This window comes from Geotrypetes seraphini, chromosome 10, assembly GCF_902459505.1.
Source record: "Geotrypetes seraphini chromosome 10, aGeoSer1.1, whole genome shotgun sequence".
NCBI classification, from domain to species: domain Eukaryota; kingdom Metazoa; phylum Chordata; class Amphibia; order Gymnophiona; family Dermophiidae; genus Geotrypetes; species Geotrypetes seraphini.
Window position 1 is genome coordinate 46,200,751 of NC_047093.1, and position 25,825 is coordinate 46,226,575.

The 25,825-nt window shown below is 43.5% G+C and overlaps 1 protein-coding gene across 1 annotated transcript in view; it reads right to left on the reverse strand.

The window, feature by feature from the left end:
- Positions 1-575: 575 nt before the first annotated feature.
- Positions 576-25,825, reverse strand: part of ELAC2 (elaC ribonuclease Z 2) — a 117,224-nt gene continuing 91,974 nt past the window's right edge. The window contains 3 exon segments of the mRNA XM_033961702.1: positions 576-2,431; positions 10,772-10,916; positions 16,908-16,986. Of these exon segments, the coding sequence (XP_033817593.1) occupies positions 2,180-2,431; positions 10,772-10,916; positions 16,908-16,986 (476 nt within the window). The 3' untranslated portion in view covers positions 576-2,179.

The window sequence follows — 25,825 nt, forward strand, 5'->3', positions numbered from 1 at the left end:
GAGAGCAGATAAGGGTCAAAGAAGTAGGATCAATATGTTTAAGACCTTAACTGGATGATAGGTTGGGGCTGATAAGGGCTGGATGAAGATTATAGATAGGGCAAAAAATAGGTAACAATGAAAGCATGAGACAGGTAAGGCAGAAAGGTTATCTTTGTTAGAATGACATCTAAAGTATATCCTGCCATGAGTGTGTAAGCATTTGGAGCATGCACATCTGTAAACATCAACAGAGCAAAACAGGAAATAACAGGACTTGAGCTCTACTACCCTCTGCCCTATCAGTAGCAAAAACAATGGGAGATTTGCAAGCCTACAACTCTAAACATATAATAAGTCTAGACAAGAGGGAGGATGAGAATATTTATGATAAACTTATTGGGGTTTTAAAAACACTATCTGCAATATTTTTTTATGACTGCCAATGATTCTCAATGACAGATATCACCCTACAAAACTCTTCTGCATCATGTAGAAACTAATTAGTACTAAGCAAAACACTTTTTTGGTATTGGCACACACTGTAAATATGAATTGAGACAAGACAATGATACTTGCTACCAAGCTCCAGGATATAATGTTTATAAAGCAAATACTTTTAATAAGGCCAGGATGAACAGAAAACAAAATTTACACATTCTGTTGCACTGATTATAGAATTTAAAAAAAAAATCTTACACTTCATATTTGCATAAGTTATGCTCAAATTTTACTCTTGAGAATATGCCCCTCAAACTGTAGACACAACTTATTTGTCTATAAATCATACATTTTTTCTTGCTAAGAGCGTTAAAAACAAATCAAAAATATCCCATAGATTAAAAATATATATATATATTTTTTTTTTTTTTTAAAATATATGAGATGGAAATTCAATCCATACCGCATCCTAGCTAACTGAAAAAATGATCTGATGCTGAAAGGTCAGAACCTTAATGTTGCACATTTGTAGTCCCCATCTGCATAGGACTAGAGAGGAAAATTGACAACATAAAAATGAAAATATAAAAAGATGCTTTATCAGCAATAATTTTGAAGTAACGGACATTTCAGAGGTAATTTCACACTATTTTGGTGGTAATTCCATCAGTGGGTGCCTCCTTTTAGGAACCCTGATGCTTCATGGTCAACACTTATTTTATAATGGCATCTGGGTGCCCAGATTCCATTATAGAACTCTAGTGTAAACTGGCATCGGTGCACTTCACATTTAGGTACATGCAGCCACACTAGCCATAGACCTGGTATAACTGCAGATGCCCAAAAGAGGCAAAAGCATGAGTAACTTACTGTATTCTGTAAGTTATGCATATAACGGCCTGCCCTTGACCTTCCCATGTTCCGCTACTTGCACACACCACCTTGCATTTGAATACTATCGCACTTATGCGTGCCCTTACAGAATACTGCTCAGGTGCTTATGCACATGTGTTACTTTTTGCTGCATTTTTGTATACAAAAGGATATGTTACCATGTATCCTTTTTATATGTTCAAGTAGGTTCTTATAAAATTGTCTGGGGTACACATGTATACATAGCAGATGTGCTTGAGCACACACCACCTTTTATGAAATCCATAAACATTCTTGGGGTGGAGCATTAGTGGAGTAGGGACAGGACTGATACTTATGAGTATAGTTCGTGAAATATTTATACATGTCCCTCTCTTACTAGCACATATATATCTGCTTTGGAGCTAGCAGCACATGCCTTTTAGGTACACATGTTGTGCCTATTTTATAAAGGCATTATACCTGCTTATTTGCCTCATTAGCCTATTTGCCCAGTTATAAAAACTATTGTCTTTATTTATGACCAGATGAGAAATGCCTTCTGTGAAATCATTGCTCAATTCAGTGGTTCTTAAATCTATTCTCAACAGGCTTCCAGGATAACCACAATATGCACATTAACTTAACCTCAATTCACAAATACTCACTATGGATATCCTGAAAGCCAGATTTAGTTCAAACTCCATCCATGAGATCTCAGCTAATTACTTTCAAATAATAGTGCTTTTATGACCAACCCTTTACCAAATTCTTATTTTGCCTCTCAACAGCATAGCATCCAAGTGCCTGGACAGCACACCAAGGAAAAGCCATGATCAATCTTCCTTTTCTCCACAAGAGGGCTTGCACAATGTACAAGGAGAGGGATTGGTTTTTTATGTCACACTCAACTGGTTTTTAGCCGCTTCTTGCTTTTTTCCATATCCTCAAGGTTTTTATGTTCTCGTTTTTTGCCAGATGGTGTTACACCAGCAGGGTTCTGGGAGCCATTTACTTCCTCAGACCTTTGAAGTGCCTCTCTAAATTGCCTCAGCTCCCGCTTTTCACGTCTCTCTTTCATTTCTTCAATGTCTTCAGCAAACAGAGCTTTCAGTACTGGAATCAGTTTAGGGATTGTTCCAAAGTCAGCAAAACAAATCTGAAAAGTATAATTCAAAATATAATACATTATGATTTTATCTTGGCATACTTGATTATGTGAACTGCAAGCAGACAGACTCATTAAAAATGACAAGTTTTTAAAAAAAGGGGCTGTGTAACAGGGCCTGTCCATCTCACACACTTATTATGCACCTCACTATGTCAAACACACATTGTCTGTCATGAAGACACTTGAACATGATCACAGTCACTCACATTCTCCCACCAACACCTCACACACACAAAATTCAGTGAGTCAGACATATTTTCACACATTCACTCCCATAAACTACCACACACAAACACTAACTCACTGAAACAGGCAGTTTTTTATTCCTACGCTTTCTACCTTTAGTATGTACTATACATGTTATTTCACTTTGAGTGCACACTACTTTGCTTGTATATGCTCTTCCTTGGCTTTAGTATACTGTATAGTATACTATATATTATGTATGTACTTTGTGTACATTATTTCTCAAATGCCTGTTAATCCCCATTTAGCACATGATCTTAAGCTGCCTGGTCAATGGTAAATGCTACCAAATTTTCTCCCAAACGTTTCTCTAATTCTCAGTCCCATGAACTAAGTTTTGTTTTTTTTTCCTTTTTCTTTTTTGGAGCAGGGGTGTTAAAAATATCCAGATAAGCCTAAGCTCCTCTAAATCAACACTTTACATGCACTATCATTTCCTTGCGCACACAGGTGAATTTTCAAAGTGAAAATTACTCCAGTGAACATTGTGTACACATTCTTCAGTGCACACAAATATTCAAGGTAAATAAATGTACCTATGCCCATAGTTTCACAAGTATCTGTAAAACCCAGCCCTTCCAGTACAGGTTAGGTTTAAACAATTTTTACTGATGTAAACAAAATCAAATACAACACACGAGCACCTCATGGTGCATAATACAACAATAAATAAAATAAGAAGCATATATACCCCCTACCTCCCCCCTAGCCCCCCTCCCAATTGTGTTCTCTATTTCACCTCACTATGACACATCAATACACTCTAGGACACCCATCTTAAGACCGCACTACGGCCCTTAGGATGCAAGGTTTGTAAATAAGGATCCCATATATGTATAAACAGCATCTTTCGCTTCTCAGGCCTACCAGCATCTCTCGCCTCCCAGATGGTCAACTGATGTAACTAGTTTCGCCAATGCCAAAACTTCGGGGGGTCAGGGACTGTCCAATATTGAAGAATACATTTCTTGGCCATAAACTCATCTTCCTACACAACACCCTATGACCCCTAGGCAAATGACTGAAAGCCTCTGGTAAATCTAAAACAAAATGGGTCGGAAGACTACGTAAAGATCTCCCAATTATTTTTGACATATAGGATATTATTCTTTTCCAAAAATTTTGAATATTGGGACAAGACCAAAATGCATGTCCCAAAGTATGACTCCCAATCCCATATTTATGACATAATGGTGTAGGGAGACCTCCACTATAATATAACTGTGTACGAGAGTAATAAGCACGTAATGCCACCCTGGTGTCAGGTCAAAAGCGCGCCGGGACAAAGGCGCGCGCAGACAATTGAGCGCAGCGCGGAGGCGCATGCCGCAGAAAATTACTGTTTTTAGGGCTCTGACGAGGGGGGCGTGGGGGGGAAATCCCCCCAGTTTACTTAATAGAGATCGCGCCGCGTTGTGGGGGGTTTGGGGGGTTGTAACCCCCCACATTTTACTGAAAACTTTACTTTTTCCCTGTTTTTAGGGAAAAAGTTAAGTTTACAGTAAAATGTGCAGGGTTACAACCCCCCAAACCCCCCACAACGCCGGCGCGATCTCTATTAAGTAAACTGGGGTGGGGGCTCACCAACAAAACCCCCCGTCGGAGCCCCTAAAAACTGTAATTTTCTTCAGCGCGCGCCTCCGTCTTGCGCTCAGTTGTCAGCGTGCACCTTTGTCTTTCGTGGGGTTGTCTATGAACCTGCCACCCTATGTTTCTCTTAACCATGCACACTAGGTTACCCCAGGTGTCGCCCTCAGAGTTCGAGCTATATCCCAATGTCCCAAATTAAGCTGTAGTTCTCTTTCTCATTTACCTCTAATGTATCTGTAGTCCTTTGCAGGTAGTAACTTTTGCAATCTAGCATGTATACAAGACACCGAAAGAGACATCCCCTCTTCCCGAGTAAACAACTCTTGTAATTTAGCCCCCATATGCAAGCTCAATTGTGCTCTGTCAAGGGATCTCACATAGTGCTCCACTTGAAAACACGCAAACTGAGCACCCCAGGTATCTCCTACCTTAACTAACAATTCTGCATGAGTCAACAGCTCCCCTTCATTTCCCAATATATGTTCTAAACATAAAACTCCTCTTGCACCCCATAATCGGTACTCTCTAGATTCCCTTCCTGGAGGAAAGGCCGGATTACCTTGCAAAGGCAAAAAATCAGTGACCAATGGATCACCTCCCAAGGCATGCACAAGCCAATGCCAAGCCGCTTGTAAAGTATTAAATAATAAACTTGGACAAAAAGAAGAAGGCAATGCCCTACGGGAACTATGAAGTCACGCAAATACATTGAAAGGAGCAAAAAAACTCCTGTTCCATATGAAGTGGGGTGTAAGTGTTGGTCATATTTATCCAATCTCCCAAATGGCGAAGCAGACATGCATAATTATAGATTCACAAATCCGGTAATCCTAACCCCCCCCTATTCCAATTCCCCAACAATTGTGTCAACTGTAATTTAGGTTTCTTGGCCATCCAACAAAAACGAGAACCTTTTTTTATAAAAAATGTGTAAATCCTTCTTTAGTAAGCAAAATGGCAAAGTCTGCAACACGTATAACCATTTGGGAAAGATAAACAACTTAACCAAACTATGCGTCCCATCAAGGAAAGGGGTAAAGCCTTCCAGGTGTCCAGTAAGAGGTCCATCTTTTGTTGAAGTTTATCCCTTAAGGCGATATAATTGAGAAGTCAACATAGTCATCACAGCCCCCAAATACACAAACTGCTCTTGATCCCAAGTCAAAGAAACTCCTTCCCCATAAGGCCTGAACTTCCACAGAAGATGCCAACACCTCCGATTTATCCAAATTTAATCGGAAACCAGAATAATCACCATATTCTTTAATCAATTCCAATAAAGCCTTTAAGGAATGTAAAGGATCCGTAAGGTGCACTAAAATATTGTCTGCAAAGGCCGATAACTTAAAAGTAGTATTTCCAATGTCAATCCCTCTTACAGATGGCATTGCATATATGTCCCTAATAAGAGGGTCTAAAGTAAGCACAAATAATAAAGGCGATAAGGGACAACCCTGTCTCATCCCCCTATAAATCAGGAACTTTTCGGTTTCAAAATCCTTCAACACTAATTTTGCTTGTGGAAAAGAATATAAAGCTCGCACCGCTGATACAAAAAAAACCCATCAAAACCATAAGCTGTTAAGATATCATAAAGGAAGTCCCACCTTACTTTGTCAAACGCCTTTTCAGCATCAAAGCTAACCAACACAGAAGGAAAATTGTGCATCGTTCGCTGCTCCAAAGACAGCAACAATTTCCTAACATTTTTAGCAATTGTTCGTCCCTTCACAAATCCCATCTGAGCATCATGTATAAGGGAGGGTAGTACAGTGGCCATCCTATTTGCCAAAATCTTAGCTAACATTTCCAGTACAGGTTAAATAAAGTTTGTGCACATGCAACTGTAGGCATATTTTTGGCTAACAATTTTATAAAGATTATTTCTGTGCACAGAAATGATTTGAAAATTACCTTTTATATTACTAAAAAATATGCCATGAATTCATGGCAGAACTTTCTATATATCTGCACTGGCCTGCTGCTTTCTACATTCCATATTTCATCTAGTTCTACTAAACTAAAAAACAAGCTAGCCCCTGAAGGTCAAAATTCTACTAGCTCTGCAACCTGCTCAAAACGTTCAGTCCTTAATAGACCTAGCTCAGTTTCATACAAGGGGGTGCTGAAAAGTTCTCAGGCCAACCAAGAAGGGAATGATGTTGAGCCATGAAACGTACAAGTTAGCCCACATATTAGAACATAGGAACATATGAATAGCTTTACTGGATCAGACCAATGGTCCATCAAGTCCAGTATCCTGTTCTCACGGTGGCCAATCCAGGTCACTAGTACCTGGCCAAAACCCAAGGAGTAGCAATATTTCATGCTACTGATCCAGGGCAAGCATGTTTTCTCAATAACAGACTATGGACTTTTCCTCCAGGAACTTGTCCAAACCTTTCTTAAAACCAGCTACGCTATCCGTTCTTACCACAACCTCTGGCAATGCGTTCCAGAGCTTAACTATTCTCTGAGTGAAAAAAAATTTCCGCCTATTAGTTTTAAAAGTATTTCCCTGTAACTTCATCAAGTGTCCCCTAGTCTTTGTAATTTTTGACAGATTGAAAAATTGATCCACTTATACCTGTTCTACTCCACTCAGGATTTTGTAGACTTCAATCATATCTCCCCTCAGCTGTCTCTTTTCCAAGCTGAAGAGCCCTAACCGTTTTAGTCTTTCCTCATACGAGAGGAGTTCCATCCTCTTTTATCATCTTGGTTGCTCTTCTTTGAACCTTTTCTAGCACCACTATATCTTTCTTGAGATAAGGAGACCAGAACTGAATGCAATACTCCAAATGAGGTCGCACCATGGAGCGATACAGGGACATTATAACATTCTTAGTCTTGCTAACCATCCCTTTTTAAATCATTCCTAGCATCTTGTTTGCTTTTTGGGCCGCTGCTACTGCACATTAGGCGGAAGATTTCATCATATTGTCTACGATGATAGCCAGATCCTTTTCTTGGGCACTAAACCCCAAGTTGGACCCTAGCATCCAGTAAATGTGATTCAGGTTATTCTTCCCAATGTGAATCACTTTGCATTTGTCCACATTAAATTTCATCTGCCATTTGAATGCCCAGTCTTCCAATTTCCAAGGTCTGCCTGCAATTTTTCCACAATCTGCATGCATTTTAACAACTTTGAACAGTTTAGTGTCATCTGCAAATTTAATCACCTCACTCATCGTTCTAATTTCCAGATCATTTATAAATAAGTTAAATAGCACCGGTTCTAGTACAGACTCCTACGGCTCTCCTCCATTGAGAAAAATGATCATTTAACCCTACCCTCTGTTTTCTATCAGATAACCAATTCCTAATCCACAACTGAACTTTGCCACCTATCCCATGACTCTAATTTTCTCAGGAGCCTCTCGTGAAGAACTTTATCAAAAGCTTTCTGAAAATCTATATACACTAAATCAACTGGCTCACCTTTATCCACACTTTCAAAAAAGTCAAGCAAATTTTTGAGGCAAGATCTTGCTCAGCTGAACCCATGCTGACTCTGTCTCATTAAATCATGTTTGTCTATGTGTTCCATAATTTTATTTTTTATAATTGTTTCTACCATTTTGCCCGGCATTGAAGTGAGGCTTACCGGTCTGTAATTTCCTGTATCTCCCCTAGAGCCCTTTTGAAAAACTGGCGCAACATTGGCCACCCTCCAATATCTTTAGGTACTACAGACTATTTTAGCGACAGGTTACAGACCACTAACAGCAGGTCAGCAATTTCATGTTTTGAGTTTTGGGATGTATACCATCCAGTCCTGGCGATTTATCACTTTTTAACTTGTCGATTTGGCTTAGTACATCTTCTAGATTCATCGAGATTTCTTTCAGTTCCTCCGCATCATCACCCTTGAAAACCATTTCCGGTTCAGGTAGATCTCATATCATTTTCCGTAAAGACCGAAGCAAAGAATTTATTCAGCTTTTCCGCTATGGCCTTATTCTCCCTGAGCACCCCTTTTGCTCCTTGACCACAGATTCCCTCACAGGTTTCCTGCTTCTGATTTACCTAAAAAAATTGTTATAAGTTTTTGCCTCTTTTGCAAGTTTCTCTTCATATTCTCTCTCAGCTGTCTTTATCAATGCTTTGTTTCTAACTTGCCAGTGCTTGTGTTTCTTCTCATTTTCTTCATTAGGATCTTTTTCCATTTTTTTAAAGGATTTTTTTTGGCTCTAATAGTCTCTTTCACTTCCTTTTAACCATGCTGGCTCTCGTTTCCTCTTCTTTCCACCTTGGCTGATAAGTGTCTCCCCAGGTTCAACACATTTGGCACATCGTGTCTGAAGTTTTTGTAACCCTTCCAAAACATACGCATGTCTGGTCACTGAAATACTACTCCGCTGCTGCAATCATATCCGAATCACTCTAAAAATGTCACCCTTTCAAACTCTACGTTTGGAAACAGAAATTAGTCATATGGAGAAACATCTGGCGAGTACGGTGGATGGTCTATGCACTAAAACCCCAACTGTGTCAAAACATCCATTGTTTTGCCAGCCTTATGAGCAGGTGCATTGTATTAAAAAAAAAAAAAAAAAAAAAAGAAGACAGACAAACTCCTTTCTGCAGCTTCCCTCTCCTTTCTTTCAATGCCTCCTTTAATTGGCACAGCAAGTTACAGTAGTTTTCTGCATTAACTGTTTGGCCCCTTGGAAGACAGTCAGTCATTATAACACCTTCCTGATCTCAAAACACTGTGGCCATGAACTTTCCTGCCTGTTATCCTGACTTTGGGTCTTGGATAACATGAGTATTGCCATTGCATGGACTGTTTTGTCTCAGGATCACAGTTTCATCAACTGTAACTAGTCATTCCAAAACGTTGGCCCCAGCTCACTGAAAATGCTGCAAAAATCAACTTGGACGTGTCCACTCAACGTTCATTTCTCGTCAGCATTCAAAAATTTGGGCACTCACTTGGCTAACAGCTTCAGCAAATCCAGCTGCTCATGGATATCTGTAGTCTCTCAGCAATTATTTTAGCTGATATTCGCTGATCTGCCAAGATCAGTTCACGGACATGGTCAAATCCTGAAATAGTTGACATCGTTTGAGGCCTTCCCCCCCAAACCTTGCTGCATCTTCGGTCTCGAAATCTCCAAGCTGAAAGTTTGTAAACCACTTCTTCACTGTGGAGTATGATAGGCATTTGTCACTCAGTGTTTGCATCATACATTCTTGGATTTCCTTTGGAGTTTTCTTCTGCAGGAATAGGAACTTCATGATGACTCAATTCTACATTTGAAAATGACACACACTTCATTGACATGGTTCAGTCAATGATCTGAAACAATGTCAAAACAGATTACAATTCTGGCACTTTGCAAAATAAAACACTCTTTTCAGCTAAAGTGGCAAAGTAATGCTCAGAATTTAGGAAGTTGGATGGGCTGAGAACTTTTCAGCACCCCCTCATAAAGGGCAATCAAACCATGAAGACAGGGTCCTAATGAGAATATCAGCATTAAGGGAGAGGCACAATTTCAGAAATATAGAAACATGGCAGCAGATAAGCCCATCTTCAGCATCCACTATCTCCTCCTCTCCCTAAGAGATACCACAGGCCTGTCTGTCCCACACTTTACTGAATTCAGACACAGTCTTGTTTCCACCACCACTGCCAGGAGACTATTCTATGCATCTTAACCACTCTTTCTGTAAATTGTTTTTTAAAAAAACGTTTCTTTAAATTACTCCTGAGCCTATCACCTCTTCACTTCATTCTCCGACAGCTCATTCTGGAGCTTCCTTTCAAATGAGATTCACCATGTACATTTATGTCACACAGGTATTTAAACGGGTCTATCAATGTCCCTTTCTCCTATCATTCCTCCAAATTATACATATTGAGATTTTTAAGTCTGTCCCCATACACCTTGTGATGAAAACCACCAACCATTTTAATAGCCTTCCTCTAGACCAAGGGTATTAAAAGTCCCTCCTCGAGGGCCGCAATCCAGTTGGGTTTTCAGGATTTCTCCAATGAATATACATGAGATCTATTTGCCTCCACTGCTTTCATTGTATGCTAATGGATCTCTTGCATATTCATTGGGGAAATCCTGAAAACCTGACTGGATTGCGGCCCTCAAGGAGGGACTTTGACACCTCTGCTCTAGACTGACTCCATCCTGTTTATATATCTTTTTGAATGTGCGGTCTTCAGAATTGTGCAAATATTCCAAATGAGGTCTTACCAGAGTCTTACACAGGGGCAAATCAGTACCTTCTTTTTCCTTAATGGCCAGACTTCTCCCTATGCACCCTTGCATGCTTCTAGCTTTCGCCTTTGCTTTTTCAACCTGTTTGGCCACCTTAAGATCATCACATACTATCACATCCAAGTCCCGCTCCTTTTTTGTGCACAAAAGTTCTTCACCCCCTAAATTGTACAGCGCCCTTGGTAGCAGCAAGTTTCTGATAATTCTAAATGAACTAAATACAAATCACTGGGAACAAAAGACTTACCCTCATATGGTCAAATGATATGCCAACCTTTTCACTGAAATCCGCACTAAAGAGTGGGATTTTCGCATATCTTTGACTAAAGTGATTTAACATAATAAATTCTGCATTCATTTGCATCCCAACATAGATGGCTTGCGAGGTAGTGCTGGAAAAAAAACAATGGAAAGGAATGAGACTCACTGCACATTAAACAAATCCTTCCAAAACATCCATATGCTTATAACCTCCAACATTAATCCTGAGAGCAAAGAGAACAATTCTAGACATTTTAATACAGTACTGAATCATATCAAAGAAAACTGAATATTTTTGCAGGAAACAGATTAGTGAGGATGATGGGAATCGCACAAAGCAGATAAGCAAACAGATAGTGGGTGTCTTCTTTACGCTTAAACATATCTTAAAGCTATAGATTATAGCAAATGGTAAAACAACCTATTCAAAATTAACATTTCGTAGACTGCCACCCAACAAATCACTACAAGGATTCAGAGTCCTAAACACTGAGCCTCCCAACAAAATGTGACTTGTCCTCCCAGTCCCACCCCCCACCTAACCTCCAAAACAAGGTCCTGGATGACCTGCAAGAGTTTAGGAGAGGATTCAATGGCAAAGGGCAGTCTACCTAGTAGACCATATATGAAAAAAAAAAAAAAAAAAAAAACAACAACAAAAAACGTAAAGCTAAGTTATTTTGAAAATGTTTAACATGGCATTTCCCCAATCTGGTGTGTTCACCTGTCTTCTTCTCTCACAGAAACAATTAGATTTTTACTTAACATTTCTTGGGCACCACAAAGTAAATGAATACCTACCGGTGCGAAACTCCCGAAGAGGAACTGGAACCACCGCTTTGAGGTCAAGCAACCTTTGCAGTGTCCAACAAAAAGCCCACTTCTTCCAAGCCACCTGACAAGGAGAAGAGATGAAACGATCTGACAAGGGCCAGGAAAACTCCAGAGCAAATCTGTCCTGGATCACCTCCAGGATCCATTGATCCATTCTGATCTTGGCCCACCCCTGGTAAATAAAACTCCTGCAACCTGGTGCCCACTGGCACCAGGGGAAGAGCCTGCAAGGAGTCATTGGGCCGGGCGGATGATGGAGGGGCCCCCCGAGGGAATCATGACTCCCATGGCAGGCACCCTGAAAGGACTGCATGTGTTGAAACATCCCCTGAAAGGAAAAGAAGCCACTCCCCCCACCCCCCGACCAGGGCGGTATCGACAAACATCACGCAAACAACCTGGGCAACTCCACCCCACAAAAGCGGGCGAGAAAGGTCCTCAGGAATACAAGGCACCTTACAGTCAGTCAAACCTGAACCAATTTGTCCAAATCCTCACCAAACAAGAAAGAACCCCGAAAGGGAAATTTAGTAAGCTTAGCCTCAGATGCCACATACACTGACCAACTCCGGAGCCACAGGGTATGGCGAGCAGCCACTCCAAAAGCCATGGACTTATCCAAAGCCTGCAGCAGATCATACATGGCATCTGAGAGATAAGTGCCCAGCTCAATCTTAGCCACCTCCTGATCCACCAAGGACTAGTCATCCGACTCCCGGTCAAGGAAACTCAGGTCTCAGACCACCGAAAACATGCTTGGGCCACTAGGACAGCCCCGTCAAAACTTTGTTTAAGAAGGGACACTAGCCCACGATCCTCAGAGTTCCACAAGGCCAAGCCATTCTCAACCGGCACTGTATGCCAAAGCGCTATGACCAAGACCACCACATCAACCACATATTTCAAGTAATCCCTATCCCCATCAGGGATGGGTTACAGCTGAGTCATGGAGTGCACAAAACAAAAAAAGCGTGTCTGGCACCTTCCACTGCGCGAGCACTATGTCCCGTATATCCTGATGCATAGGAAAAGAATGGGAGGCTGAATGGATCCCCCAAAGCAGGGGGTCTACAACACGTGGGGGCTCCTTTGCATCTTCCACAAAATGCAAAACTGGCAAAACCTGAAGAATAAGTTCCTGAAGCTTTTCCGGCTGGAAAATGCACACCACCGACACATCCTCGCCGGCCTCCGAAAAACACAGGCCAGTGGCATCAGTCACCCCGAGAGGATCCTGGCCATCCAACAAGGGGTCCAAGTCCTCATTAAGAGAAAATACATCCCCAAACAAAAAATCTTTGTCCTACAAGACTCATGGCTGCTAGGATGAAAATGGAGGGATTGGTCCAGAGACAACATTGAGGGGGGGGGGGACCAAAAGCGGGAGGCAAAAGCCCCCTTAAAAAATCAACTTCAGCCATTCCGGAAGGAAACATAGTAGATGATGGCAGATAAAAACCCGAATGGTCCATCCATTACATTACATTAGGGATTTCTATTCCGCCATTACCTTGCAGTTCAAGGCGGATTACAAAAGAATTATTCAAGATGTATTACAACAAGAACATACAAAAAAAAAAAAAAAATTGGTCATTTTCAAAAAGAGTGAGAAATGGGTAAGGTTATTTGTTTGGGGTAGTTGGCTTTAGTCTGCCCAACCTGATTCAATTTAAATTTTTTAATTTTTTCTTCTTAGCTATTTCTGGGCAAGAATCCAAAGCTTTACCCGGTACTGTGCTTGGGTTCCAACTGCCGAAATCTCCATTAAAACCTACTCCAGCCCATCTACACCCTCCCAGCCATTGAAGCCCTCCCCAGCCCATCCTCCACCAAACGGCCATATACAGACACAGACCGTGCAAGTCTGCCCAGTACTGACCTTAGTTCAATTTTTAATATTAGTTTCTGATTCTAGATCCTTTGTGTTCATCCCACGCTTCCTTGAACTCAGTCAGTTTTACTCTCCACCACCTCTCTCGAGAGCGCATTCCAGGCATCCACCACTCTCTCCATATAGTAGAATTTCCTAACATTGCCTTTGAATCTACCACCCCCAAACCTCAAATTATGTCCTCTGGTTTTACCGTTTTCCTTTCTCTGGAAAAGATTTTGCTCTACGTTAATACCCTTCAAGTATTTGAACGTCTGAATCATATCTCCCCTGTTTCTCCTTTCCTCTAGGAAGGTCGACAGCCGCCCCCACCCACCCCCCGGATTAGAGGAGGCCTCGCCAGAGCCCTGGCATCATAATTTTCTTTTGGAAGGTACCAAAGGTCGAGAGTTAGGAGGTTGCGGGCGTACTGTATCTCCAAAGCGAGGCCTGTAGGAGACTCCGAAACACCGTCCCACCGCAGAGGGTCCGGTGTTCTGCGAGGACCTCCTGAGATGATGAAAATTCAGCCGTCCCGGCCCCCTGGGTGGATGAGAACCAGGGCCAGGAAGCAACTAAGGCTAACGGTCCTGCACACTTGCCACAAGGTCATCTAAACCCTGGCCAAATAAGAGCGAACCATTGAATGGCAGCTTGCTCAGAGTAGCCATGGATAAAGAATCCCCTGACCACTGGTGATTCCGTAATATTCTCCTAGCATAGGGGTAGGGTCCATGAGAGCCGTATTCCATTCGGGTTTTCAGGATTTCCCCAATGAATATGCATGAGATCTATTTGCATGCACTGCTTTCAATGCATATTCATTGGGGAAATCCTGAAAACCCGACTGGAATACGGCTCTCGAGGACCAGAGCTCCCTATCCCTGTCCTAGCAGAAACTGAATAAGCTCCCAGCTTAGCAAAAACCATCAAAATATCATAGAGGTTTAGTATGACATGCTCGGGCCACAAAGGAAGTGGTCGCTGCAGCTCGCATCCCCGTCGCAGCAGAATCAAAAAGGCGCTTCAAGACAAAATCCAGCTTACGGTCCTAGACATCCGTCAGGACCACCCCTCCATCCGAGGGCAAGGAGGTACGTTTAGGGACTTGAGCCACTACCGAATCCACCTACGGCAGGACTAGGTGCATGGAAAATTCCAAAGCCATGGGATACAATTTAGCCATGGCCCCAGCACACTTCAGGGGACCCTCATGGGCCCCCCAACCTCCAAGAACTTTTCTGCTGAGTCCCCACGATCCGGACATGCAGCGGAGAACGGGCACATGATCGAACACTCCGCCTGAACTGCAGAGTCGGAATCAAGTCCCAATGTCCGCAGGGATTCAGAGATAAAATTAGGAAGGCAACTGTTCTTAGCCTGCGCACCATCTGATACTCCTCCACATCGTGAGAATCAGCGTTCTGGGAATCTCCGAGATCTGCTAGGTTAGTCATGCAGTGGAACCCGCCAAATCGCCGTGCAACAGCAATGGCTTAGAAAGTGATGCAGGTACCATGACAATAGCGAGAAGTTGCTGCTGACGTTCAGGCGTACCAGCAAGGATCAGATTGACATGCTGGAATCCAAAGGCTGTACAGACTGTCGCACCGCAGTCTGAAAGGGAGACACAGGCATAGCCCGCTTACTTATGAAAGCCTGGAGACAACATATCCACAATTTCTGGTGGAAATTAGTCCTCGGTGGCCTGAGCCGATCAGCAGGACTCAGATTTGAAATTGTTTGAAGATCGATGAGACTTTCCCTGGAACTGCGCCTGCATTTATGCGAAAATGCCCTCATCGCAAAATTGCGGGTCCCGGATGCTGGAATCGTGACTCTGGTGGCAATGGAGGAAAACAGGTCCTCTCCGGAGGAGGAAAGTGTGGAATCCACACACTAGAAATGCCCCTGACGGGCTGTGGCGCACAGAATAAGCGGCTGCGCAACCGCAAGCCATCCGCCGGATTTACGGCATGAATCCATGCCATCCTCTCCTGAGGTGGCCATCTGTGAAGTTTGGAGCAAAAATAAAACTTCTAAGTCCAAAAAATAAAGTTTTAAAAACTTTAAAGAAAATCTAAGATGGCTGCCACAGGTGCCGATTTTGACATAGAAATGGCCGTTAAAAACGCAGGAAAATGCTAAAAACGGCAATTTTAGGATTTTACAGGTGCAGGGAAATCCCTCAAACCCCGATTTGAGGACTCCCCAAATGGGCAAACTCTGAGACTCACAGACCCCACAGATACAAATGCTGCAATGCATTTCAATGGCAGCCAGCATTACACAGTGCAAGTATAGGGAGATCATACCTCAGGAGCTGATTAAACTGGAATTTCATATCTTCTGGCTGCCTCAACTTCCCTGCCACCTCAGATCATGACCACCAGGACCCTGCAGGGAAATCAGGGAAGACACGCAGCGTGGTTCCGATCCCGGCGTACCTCCTCGGAACCGCAGCAGCCTGCGTTCTACTCCTTTGCGGATAAACCAGGGGAGAGATGGCTCCCGGACCTGGAGACCCAATTCAATCTGCAGGCTGTCCAGAGGGCTTACTGCAGTTTTAGGCTTACAAAGCACCCTCCAGAAGCAGACAAACATTAAAATGTCTGTGATCTCCCGCCGAAGGATCATTCGCACCGAGTTGATCCGCAGCACTTGGGCAAACCCGCAAAAAAAAAAAAATCAAAATAAGACTAAGAATTGAAAACAAATCACGAGCATAATTAACTGAGATGAAACCAAGCAGTGAAGCTGCAGGATCAAACTGAGCAAGACAGGAAGCTCCTGGGCAGGTAGCCCAAAGGGGAGGGATCTTTTAGTTGCCCTGCAACTGAAGCTAATAGAGATACAAGATCCCAGCTGTTCAGCTGCCAGAGAGATTGTACAATAATACGCTTTGTACATGGTCAAAACAAATCTGGGGCAAACCCTCCTGGCAGCAAAGTAGGACTCACTGCCAAGGTAGGAGACCCAGTAGAAACCTGTTCCTGGCTCTCCAAGACAAGGGGAAGGTCACCTGAGGCTGCAGACATGATTGAGCACTCCCCGAGGTCGGATAGACCCCTAATCCTGCACCAGACAAGGGCAAGAAGGCCAATTTAAAAAACATCCAACAGCCCTACACTAACCAGAGAAGACTGCATAGGCTTACCACATCCACCTGCTGGAGACTGATTGTACTTGGGACTGCACAACCTACTTATACTACAGCCAAAAGATTGTGTCTCAGTCTCCACCTGCAGGTCATGGTGAGCTATTACCCATCAGTTCTGTGTCAGTCTGGAGGGACAATAAACAATATACAATACTACAGCAAGCAAGATCCGCAAAACATGCACAAACTGAAGTTTTGCAGGTACACTTGTTGCATGCATGACTGGATTCTATATAAAACAAAACTTCCTTTCCTTACCTGTGCGTCTTCTCTATGGCTTCGTCTTCTAGACCATCTTCCAGTGTAGCCTCATGGATAAGCAAGGTGCAATCCTTTCCTGTTGGTTAGAATAACTGGCACTTAGATGATAACAAGAAAATACAACACTGAAAACACACACATATGATGATTAAACTGGGTATACTATCGTGTTTGAATCAAGCTCACCCTTCTAATCAAAGTTACTGTTATGGGGACAGGCAACTTAGAAATTATGATCATAAGAGAAGAAATTTCTCTTGTCTCAAGACAAAACCAAATTCATGCCTTATGAGGTCTTGTCCTGTCATATCCTAATAAGTATTGCCATGCTTTTTGTCTACAATCATCCTCTCCTATGTATTATCCATTCATGTTATGACCAAAAATGTACTATCATTCTCTCCATTACTATACCTTGTTCTATTTTGTTATACCTTATTATGTATTAGTTATGTTTTATTATGTATGTAAACTTGTAACCCGTTCTGAGCTCTTCTGGGAGGACGGGATCTAAATCCAAACAAATAAAAGTGGTTTAATTAATGGAGTTCCAGCCAGGTTAAAGTTCTAAGAACAAGAAGCTTTTGCAGTGGAGGCTCTATGGAGAAGCCTCTTCACGAAATATGACAGTACAGAGGGAAACAAAACAGCATAGACATACTCTTATGGAAGATGTTTGAAGGACTTGTTGATACAGATGATACAAAAACTGCAGCACTGTAGCCAGTGGACATGTGGAATTGTGTGTATTTATGAAATACCTGTTATTAAATCACTTTCACTTGAAAATTATGTATGTCTAGCTGATGGTTTCCTGGTGGCAAGTCATCAAATGGGCTGAGGCATTCCTAAGTGGAAGACTAGTGAATGCTCAATTTCCAGGCTGAGAGGGCAAGATGGCAAGTCTGGATGAAAGAGGCTTCTCTTTCAGTCATTAACACAGGAAACTGCCAACATTGATTTAGTAGCAGTATATGTTATAGGGGGGGTTTTTTTCCCTTTACTTATCATACATCTCATTTCTCATCCTCAAAATACAGCTTGAGTCCATATCTGGCTAAGGATATAAAAACCAAACAGTTCAGAGAAGGTGAAAAAATGAGAACAGATTTGAAGACCTGAATATGTAATAATGTTTAAATATTTGAAAGGTACTTATTACAAATCTTTTTTCAGAGAAGCTGTAGAACTAGAGGACATGAACTAAGATGCAAGGTGGTAGACTTACAAGTAGCATCAAGAAGCACTTTTTTCACAGAAGATGGGAAGAATGTTTGGAATACCCTCTCAGTGGAGGGCGATAAAACAACTGTTTGAGAAGTAGAAACCAGTTTTGCCAATGGAGTACTAAGAGGATCATGGTACTTAGCTTCTGTAGAAACTTGTGAAGAGTCTTGGGGGGTGGGGGTAATACCGCCAAATGGGAAGGTCACATACCATGACAGCAATGAACCTCACTCCTAGGCCAGGATACATGGAATATGATCTCGGTCTCTCCAATTTACTGTTAACACTTGTCGAAGTACTTGCATTGTGCCAAAGACAACTTCCTTCTACGCCCTCACCTGGAATATTGTGCCCAGCACTGGTTGTCGTACTAGTGCTGGACACTGGTAAGGTAAGGCATGTCCTTCTTCATAAGGTATGAAGAAGGACATGGTATTACCCGAAAGGGTCCTGAGAAGAGCAACTAAAATAGTTAAGGGGTTGGAGGAGTTGCTGTACAGTGAGAGATTAGGAAAGCTGGGCCTATTCTCCCTTGAAATGAGGAGACAGAGGGGACATGATCGAAACATTCAAGATAATGAAGGGAATAGACTTAGTAGAGGTTGTTCACCCTCTCCAAGGTAGAGAGAATGAGAGGACACTATCTAAAGTTGAAAGGGGATAGATTTTGCTCCCTTGGTTATCAGTGGGAGAGGCTCGACAACTACTTAAAGGGGCTAACCCTTTTTTTTGCATCATACATTTGTGGTGTGGGTCCAGACGCGCATTCGGTTTTTTTCTTCTCAACTTTATTTTCGTAGCACCCCGTTGTGGGTGGCGTCGGGTTTTGTACCTGGAAAAGTTGATCGTCGCTTCCGTGTTTGGGCCCAAAAGGGTCTTATGGATTTGGGGGATTTTGTGGAAGACGGCCGATTGATATCATTTACAGATTTGAGGGAAGCTTATGATCTACCATTGACTGATCACTTTCACTATCGTCAGGTGATGGATTTTATTGGTCGCAAGGCTCTTAGTGATCTTTGTTTGGAGGAAACCTCCCTGGAGTGGGCGATTATGGGTAGTAGTGGTAGGGGGTGTATTTTGAGATTTTATAAGGCCCTTATTCAACAACAGGCTTCCCCGGTTAAATATTTATCTCTTTGGGAGGGACTCTTGCGCCCAGTGCCGCCGACTGTTAATTGGGAGCGGGTGTTTCATCGCCTGCTTTGTGTTTCTATAGCTAGCTCTTTGGTGGAAAATGGATACAAGATGCTTTATCAATGGTACCTTACACCCCAGCGTCTCCATCTTATGTATCCTCAAGTATCTAACTTATGTTGGAGACATTGTGGTCAGTTGGGTACCTTTCTTCACATTTGGTGGGACTGCCCGAAGGTGGTACCATATTGGGATATGGTTTTTGAGTTATTGTCTGATATTTTATGCACCATGCTTACTCGATCTATGGGTAGTGCTCTTTTACATCTCCCCTTGGTTCCATTGACTGCTAATGCCCATAAATTAGCTTGTTTTATTTTTACTGCTGCTCGACTTTTATTGGCAGCTTATTGGAAACAGTCTTTTCCTCCAGGTCGGACTCACTTATTACGAAAAGTAAGATTTTATTTTTCGTATGTCTAAACTGACGGCATTGACAAAGACTCATCTTACTCCCTTTTTAAGGTTTGGAATCCCTATATTCGGTGGTGTGAAAGTCCCTCATGACCTATGGCTAGCTATATTTTTGTTATTATTCTTTGTAAACCTCTTGTATAGCTTTTAGATATGTTATGTTTTTGACCCTGGGTGGGGTGGGAGGGGGGGGTTTGGTTTTGATGGATGTGATTTTATGCATTGTACTGAAGAGTTATGGTACAACTTTAGATTTTCTGTTCTCTATTTGGATTTAGGGAGAGGGGTTGGGGAGGATGTGTTTTCTGTGAATCTTTGGATTTATATTTGCTATGCCTCTGAGTTTTTGTATTGTATTCTGAAAACCTTTTCAATAAACAAATTTAAAAAAAAAAAATAAAGGGGATAGATTCCGTACAAACGTAAGGAAGTTCTTCTTCACCCAGAGAGTGGTAGAGAACTGGAATGCTCTCCCAGAGTCTGTTATAAGGGAAAACACCCTCCAGGGATTCAAGACAAGGTTGGACAAGTTCCTGCTGAACCAGAACGAACGCAAGTAGGGCTGGTCTCGGTTAGGGCACAGGTCTTTGACCTGGGGGGCCGCTGTGTGAGCAGACTGCTGGGCATGACGGACCATTGGTCTGACCCTGCAGCAGCAATTCTTATGTTCTATACTGCCAGACATACACAGGGCTGTATATGAGACAATGTAAGAGAGAAACCCTGCTCAATAGAACTTACAAGCTAATCAAAACAAATGGGACAAACAGGGGTTAGAGAATTTCTTATAGAGGGAATAAATTAGGAGTTAAAAGCAACCTAAAAAAGTGGGCTTTTAGGAGTTCATAAGAGGTTACATGTTTAGGAAATTTATCCAAGTATGCTCAGAAATTTTTTTAACGAGGTCTGTGGCATATAAAACAATGGGAAATTGCAATACTCTTCTGTCACATTTTCTTGGTCTCAGACTACAATTCTTGATACTTGATCTTTTTTTCTCTCTACCCAATTTACTGAGTAGTCACTTGGGACAGACATCTCCATGAACACTGTCATTCTGGTGTTTCTCTTTCAACACTGTTTCCGGGTTTCTAGCACTGAACTTATCTGTCAGTACTTGATATCCCAGGTGATCATAACATCTTCATTCTCCATGATTCTCTTGAGGTCATGATCTCAAGCTTTTTCAGAACAATAAGGTTGTAGTGTATGGATGAGACATGTCATCTTTTTATACTTTTCTGTGGAATCAGAGTATGTATACAGAAAAGACCAAGTTTATATAGCATCAACAATACTTCCTGGGCTAGGTGCCTTGGGGATGGCTGACATTCTTGTTGTTGGCAAAGAGGCTGATCTGAGGTGTTCCCATGCTTGAAAACTAGAACTGAGCAGCAGAGAGTGTTCAGAGGCCACTTATGGGGTTGAAGGTCATTTGGGTTTACTCCCAGGATATAAGCCACTTAAATTTGACTGCAAATAGCTATGGCAAAGTCCTGATTTTTTGAGGCTTCTAACATATGATCTAGCCACAAGATCTTTGATGTTACGCCCTCTTGAAAAAGCAAATTGGGTTGTTGCTTGAGAAATTTGTGATTTGAGAGACACTGAGGCTGGTCATTATGTGCATCCATGCTATTGTCATGACCAAGTTTTCACATCCGCAATTAGCCATGGAATATTATTTGATATCTTGCACCACTTGCGATACAATTGGAGTGGTGTATGCCATTGGATGCCTCTGCACACTGCTATACATAGGTCACACCACACGAGCAGTGCGAACCAGGATTGTTGAGCATTTGAGCAAAATTTTCCATGGAGATCCAATGGCCCCTCTGGCACAACATTGGATTGAGAGCTTGCATGCTGTTAAGGACTTACAGTTTGTAGTGTTGGAAGCCTTGAGGTTCCCCCTTTTGGAAGAAGGAGCCAGTTGCCTTTTGGAAGAAGGAGCAGGAATGTATTTTTAAGTGGCAAACGGTACAGCCACGAAGTATGAATAAAAAAGTTGAATGGTGGGGTGTTTTGATTTTTTTTTTTTACACACAAGTAAAGACCTGCTCCTGTCCAGGAAACTCCTCCAGATCATGGTTTACACCTTTTACTTACCTCAATTCATTCAGAAATGGTTCATCCTGGATGCACAATGTCACTTCTGGATAGAAATATCAGTTAGTTTAGTTGTGGACTGTGTTTGAATGAGAAATGAAGAGATGCAACAGATTGTGAAGTAACCACAATTTGGGCATTAATTTGGTGTGAGGTTATTTGCCACATGTTATATTAAGATGAGACTGTTTGATATACTTTTGTTTATACAGACCAGCACCAATAAAGTCTGTGTCGGGTTTTCTGAGGCAGCTGGATGCGAAACGCATCAAGACCCGCCTAAGCCTATGCTCTGCTCCAGCGCAGGTAAGTATTTAAAAATAACTAATGTAAGTTTTAACTAGCAAGATGTTGAAAACTTATCAAATGTAAAGCCATGTTATGTGCTGTGATTGAAAAAAGGAGCATTTTTCCTGCTGCTGGAGCTCTGCTCTAAGTCTGGTCTCTCACAAACTAATTTTCTGAGCACTCAAAAAAGCACAGTTACTTACCGTAATAGGTGTTATCCAGGGACAGCAGGTAGATATTCTCTACACGTGGGTGACGTCATCTACAGAGCCCCAATCGGACACTCTTGCAAGCAAACTTGCTTGAAGATTCTTCAAACTTACGAGTGTACCGCGCATGCGCGTGTGCCTTCCCACCCTAGCCAGGGCGCGCATCTCCTCAGCGTGGCCTCAGTTCAGAAAGCTAGCAAAGAAGCCAACCCCGGGGAGGTGGGTGGGTTGCGAGAATATCTGCATGCTGTCCCTGGATAACACCTGTTACGGTAAGTAACTGTGTTTTAACCCAGGACAAGCAGGCAGCATATTCTCTACATGTGGGTGACCTCCAAGCTAACCAAAAAGGGATGGAGGGAGAGTTGGCAATTTAAGAGAACAGATTACACAAAACAGACTGGCCCAACTGGCCATCTCGCCTGGAAAAGGTATCCAGACAGTAGTGAGAGGTGAATGTATGAACCAAGGACCATGTGGCGGCCTTGCAGATCTCCTCAATGGGAGTGGACCTGAGGAAAGCAACAGACGCCACCATCGCTCTGACTATATGCCCTGTGACCCGATCCTGCAGAGGGAGACCAGCCTGAGCGTAGCAGAAAGAAATACAAGCAGCCAACCAGTTGGATAAGGTGCGCTTGGATACGGGACGCCCCAACCAATTCGGATCAAAAGATATGAAGATTTGAGGAGCCATCTGATGAGCTCGAGTGCGTTGCAGGTAAAAAGCCAACGCCCTCTTACAATCAAGAGTGTGAAGCGCCACTTCTCCAGGATGAGAATGAGGCTTTTGAAAGAACACAGGAAGAACAATGGATTGGTTGAGGTGAAAATCTGAAACCACCTTAGGCAAGAATTTAGGATGGGTGTGGAGAACCACCTTAGCATGATCAATGACTGTGAAAGGGGTATCCGCAACCAAAGCCTGCAGCTCACTGACCCTGCAGGCAGACGCGAGCGCAATAAGAAACACCACTTTCCAAGTGAAAAACTTCAGATGAGCCCAATCGATAGGTTTAAAGGGATGCTTCATCAGCTGAGCAAGAACAACATTCAGATCCCAAACCACAGGAGGAGGTTTGAGGGGGGAGGATGGACATTGAAAAGGCCCTTCATAAATCAGGAAATCAACTGATGAACAGAGAACGGTTTCCCCTCAAGTGGCAGGTGTAAAGCAGCAATGGCACTGAGGTGTACTCTAACAGAAGTCGATTTGAGACCAGAACGAGACAAGTGCAACAGATAGTCCAGCACGGACAACAAGGAGGCAGAACGCGGCTCCAGGCACAGCGCCGAACACCAAGAGGAAAATCTGGTCCCACTTCTGAGATTAACACTGGCGAGTGGACCGCTTTCTGGAAGCCTCGAGAACATCCTGAACAGATCGAGAGAATTGGAACGAGGCAGTTAGGTGCTGAGATACCAAGCTGTCAAATGCAGGGACTGCAGGTTGGGATGAATGCAGAGATCCGCGACTCTGAGAAGCAGAGAAGGAAAAACCGGAAGAAGAAGAGGTTCCCTGGCACTGAGTTGAAGAAGCAGGGAGAACCAGGGTTGCCTGGGCCACCGAGGAGCTATTAGAATCACGGTGGCTTGAACGGACTTGAGCGTGACCAGAGTCCTCAGAATCAGAGGAAACTGAGGAAACGCATAGAGAAAAAGGCCCAACCAGTCCAGTAGGAATGCATCCACCTCAAGACGGTGAGTAGAATAAATCCTGGAACAAAACCTGGACAGCTTGTGGTTTAGGAGGGAAGCAAACAGATCCACCTGTGGGGTCCCCCACCGGGCAAAAATCTGACGCAAAGTCAACGAACTGAGGGACCATTCGTGAGGTTGCAGAAATCGACTGAGATTGTCGGCCAGGCAGTCTGCTGGCCCTGAATGTAGAGGGAGGGTGGACTTCTGCGGATAGTGCCTTAGAGAGAGCTTATACTGCTTAGCAGGTAGGGCCTTCGCCCTCAGATGAACCAGGGAGACAAAGGATCTCTCGTGCTCCGAAAGACGTTTCGTAGCCGCCTCGATCGAGTCGTCAAAGAGCTCGGACCCCACACAGGGAAGATTCGCCAGGCGATCCTGCAAATTGGGGTCCCTGTCCACGATTTGCAGCCATGCCAATCGCTGCCTGGCTACCGCAAAGGCCATGACCCTGGACGATAGCTTAGAGCCTGGAGCATATAGAGATGGAATTGGGACAGCGTCTCCAGAAGGTGCCGGAATGCCGGCTGACGGCGAGAGGGCACATCAGAAAGGAAAGACTGCAAAACTTTCAGGCAGTACTTGAGATAAGAGGAGAAAGTAAAATTATAATTCAGAACACGGTTCGCCATCATAGAGTTCTGGTAGAGCGGGCAACCGAACTTGTCCATCTTCCGACCCTCCCTGCCCGGAGGGACAGCAGCGTAGACCCTGGAAGAGTTAGACTTTTTCAGTGAAGACTCCACAACCAGGGACTGATGAGAAATCAGCGACTTCTCAAACCCCTTAGACGGAACCATGTGTCTATATAGATTCCATCTTGGAAGGGATGGCCGGAATGGCGAAAGGAGTTTCCAGGTTCCGGAAGAACGTCTGTTTCAGAACTGGATTGAGAGGCAGCCGCAAGGACTCCTTAGGAGGATGGGGGAATTCCAACTCACCCAGATATTCCTGGGTGTACCGGGAATCAGACTGGAGGTCGAGTTGAAGAGCCTTACCCATGTCTGAGACAAATCTCGCAAAGGAGGAGGTCCGAGAGGAAGAGAGGACCTCTTGAGGCGAGGAACATCTGGAACTTCGAGCCGACGAAAAGGACGGGGACTCTTCCCTAGAATAAATTGCAGGCATGTCTAAATCCCGAGAAAGGAACAAAGAGGATGTCCTGCTCCGAAGCCCCGGTGAGGCAGAAGAGCGCCCATGCAGAAATCTACCAGGGAAGAGCCTTGAGCGTGAGGAACGGGAGAAGAGGTCAACTTCCCTGATGGCTTCGAGGGAGGAATCTTTGACCTCGAACCTCCTCGCCCCGGAAAGACCGACGGGGAGGGCTGCCAATCAGAACAAGAGATATCTCAAGCGCACCGAAGCCACGAAATGCCTCGAGGTCCATGGGGCAGGAGACCTACCCCAGCGAGGCGAGTCCCTCGGCCGCTTCAAGGGCGGGAGCCTTGAAGAAGAAGCGGCTTCGGAGAGGTGCTTCGATCGAGGCGCATGGGCCGATGACCCAAGCCTCAAAGCAGAAGGGGAGGAATGCACTAAAAGAGAGCCTATGAGACCTTCGAAACCGTCCCCGGGGGGGCGTCGAATGGGTGCTCAGGTTGGCCTGCCAAGAGCGAGGTCAAGGCAGGAGCAAGCTGGCTCAGAACCGAGGAAATCTGCGTTTTCAGGATGGCGTCAGCATGTCCCTCGAACATCGGCACAGAGACCATCATCAGGCTGTACAGGTGCAGCAGTGCATTCCAACGAGGGCGACCTCGAGGAAGAGTATTCCCG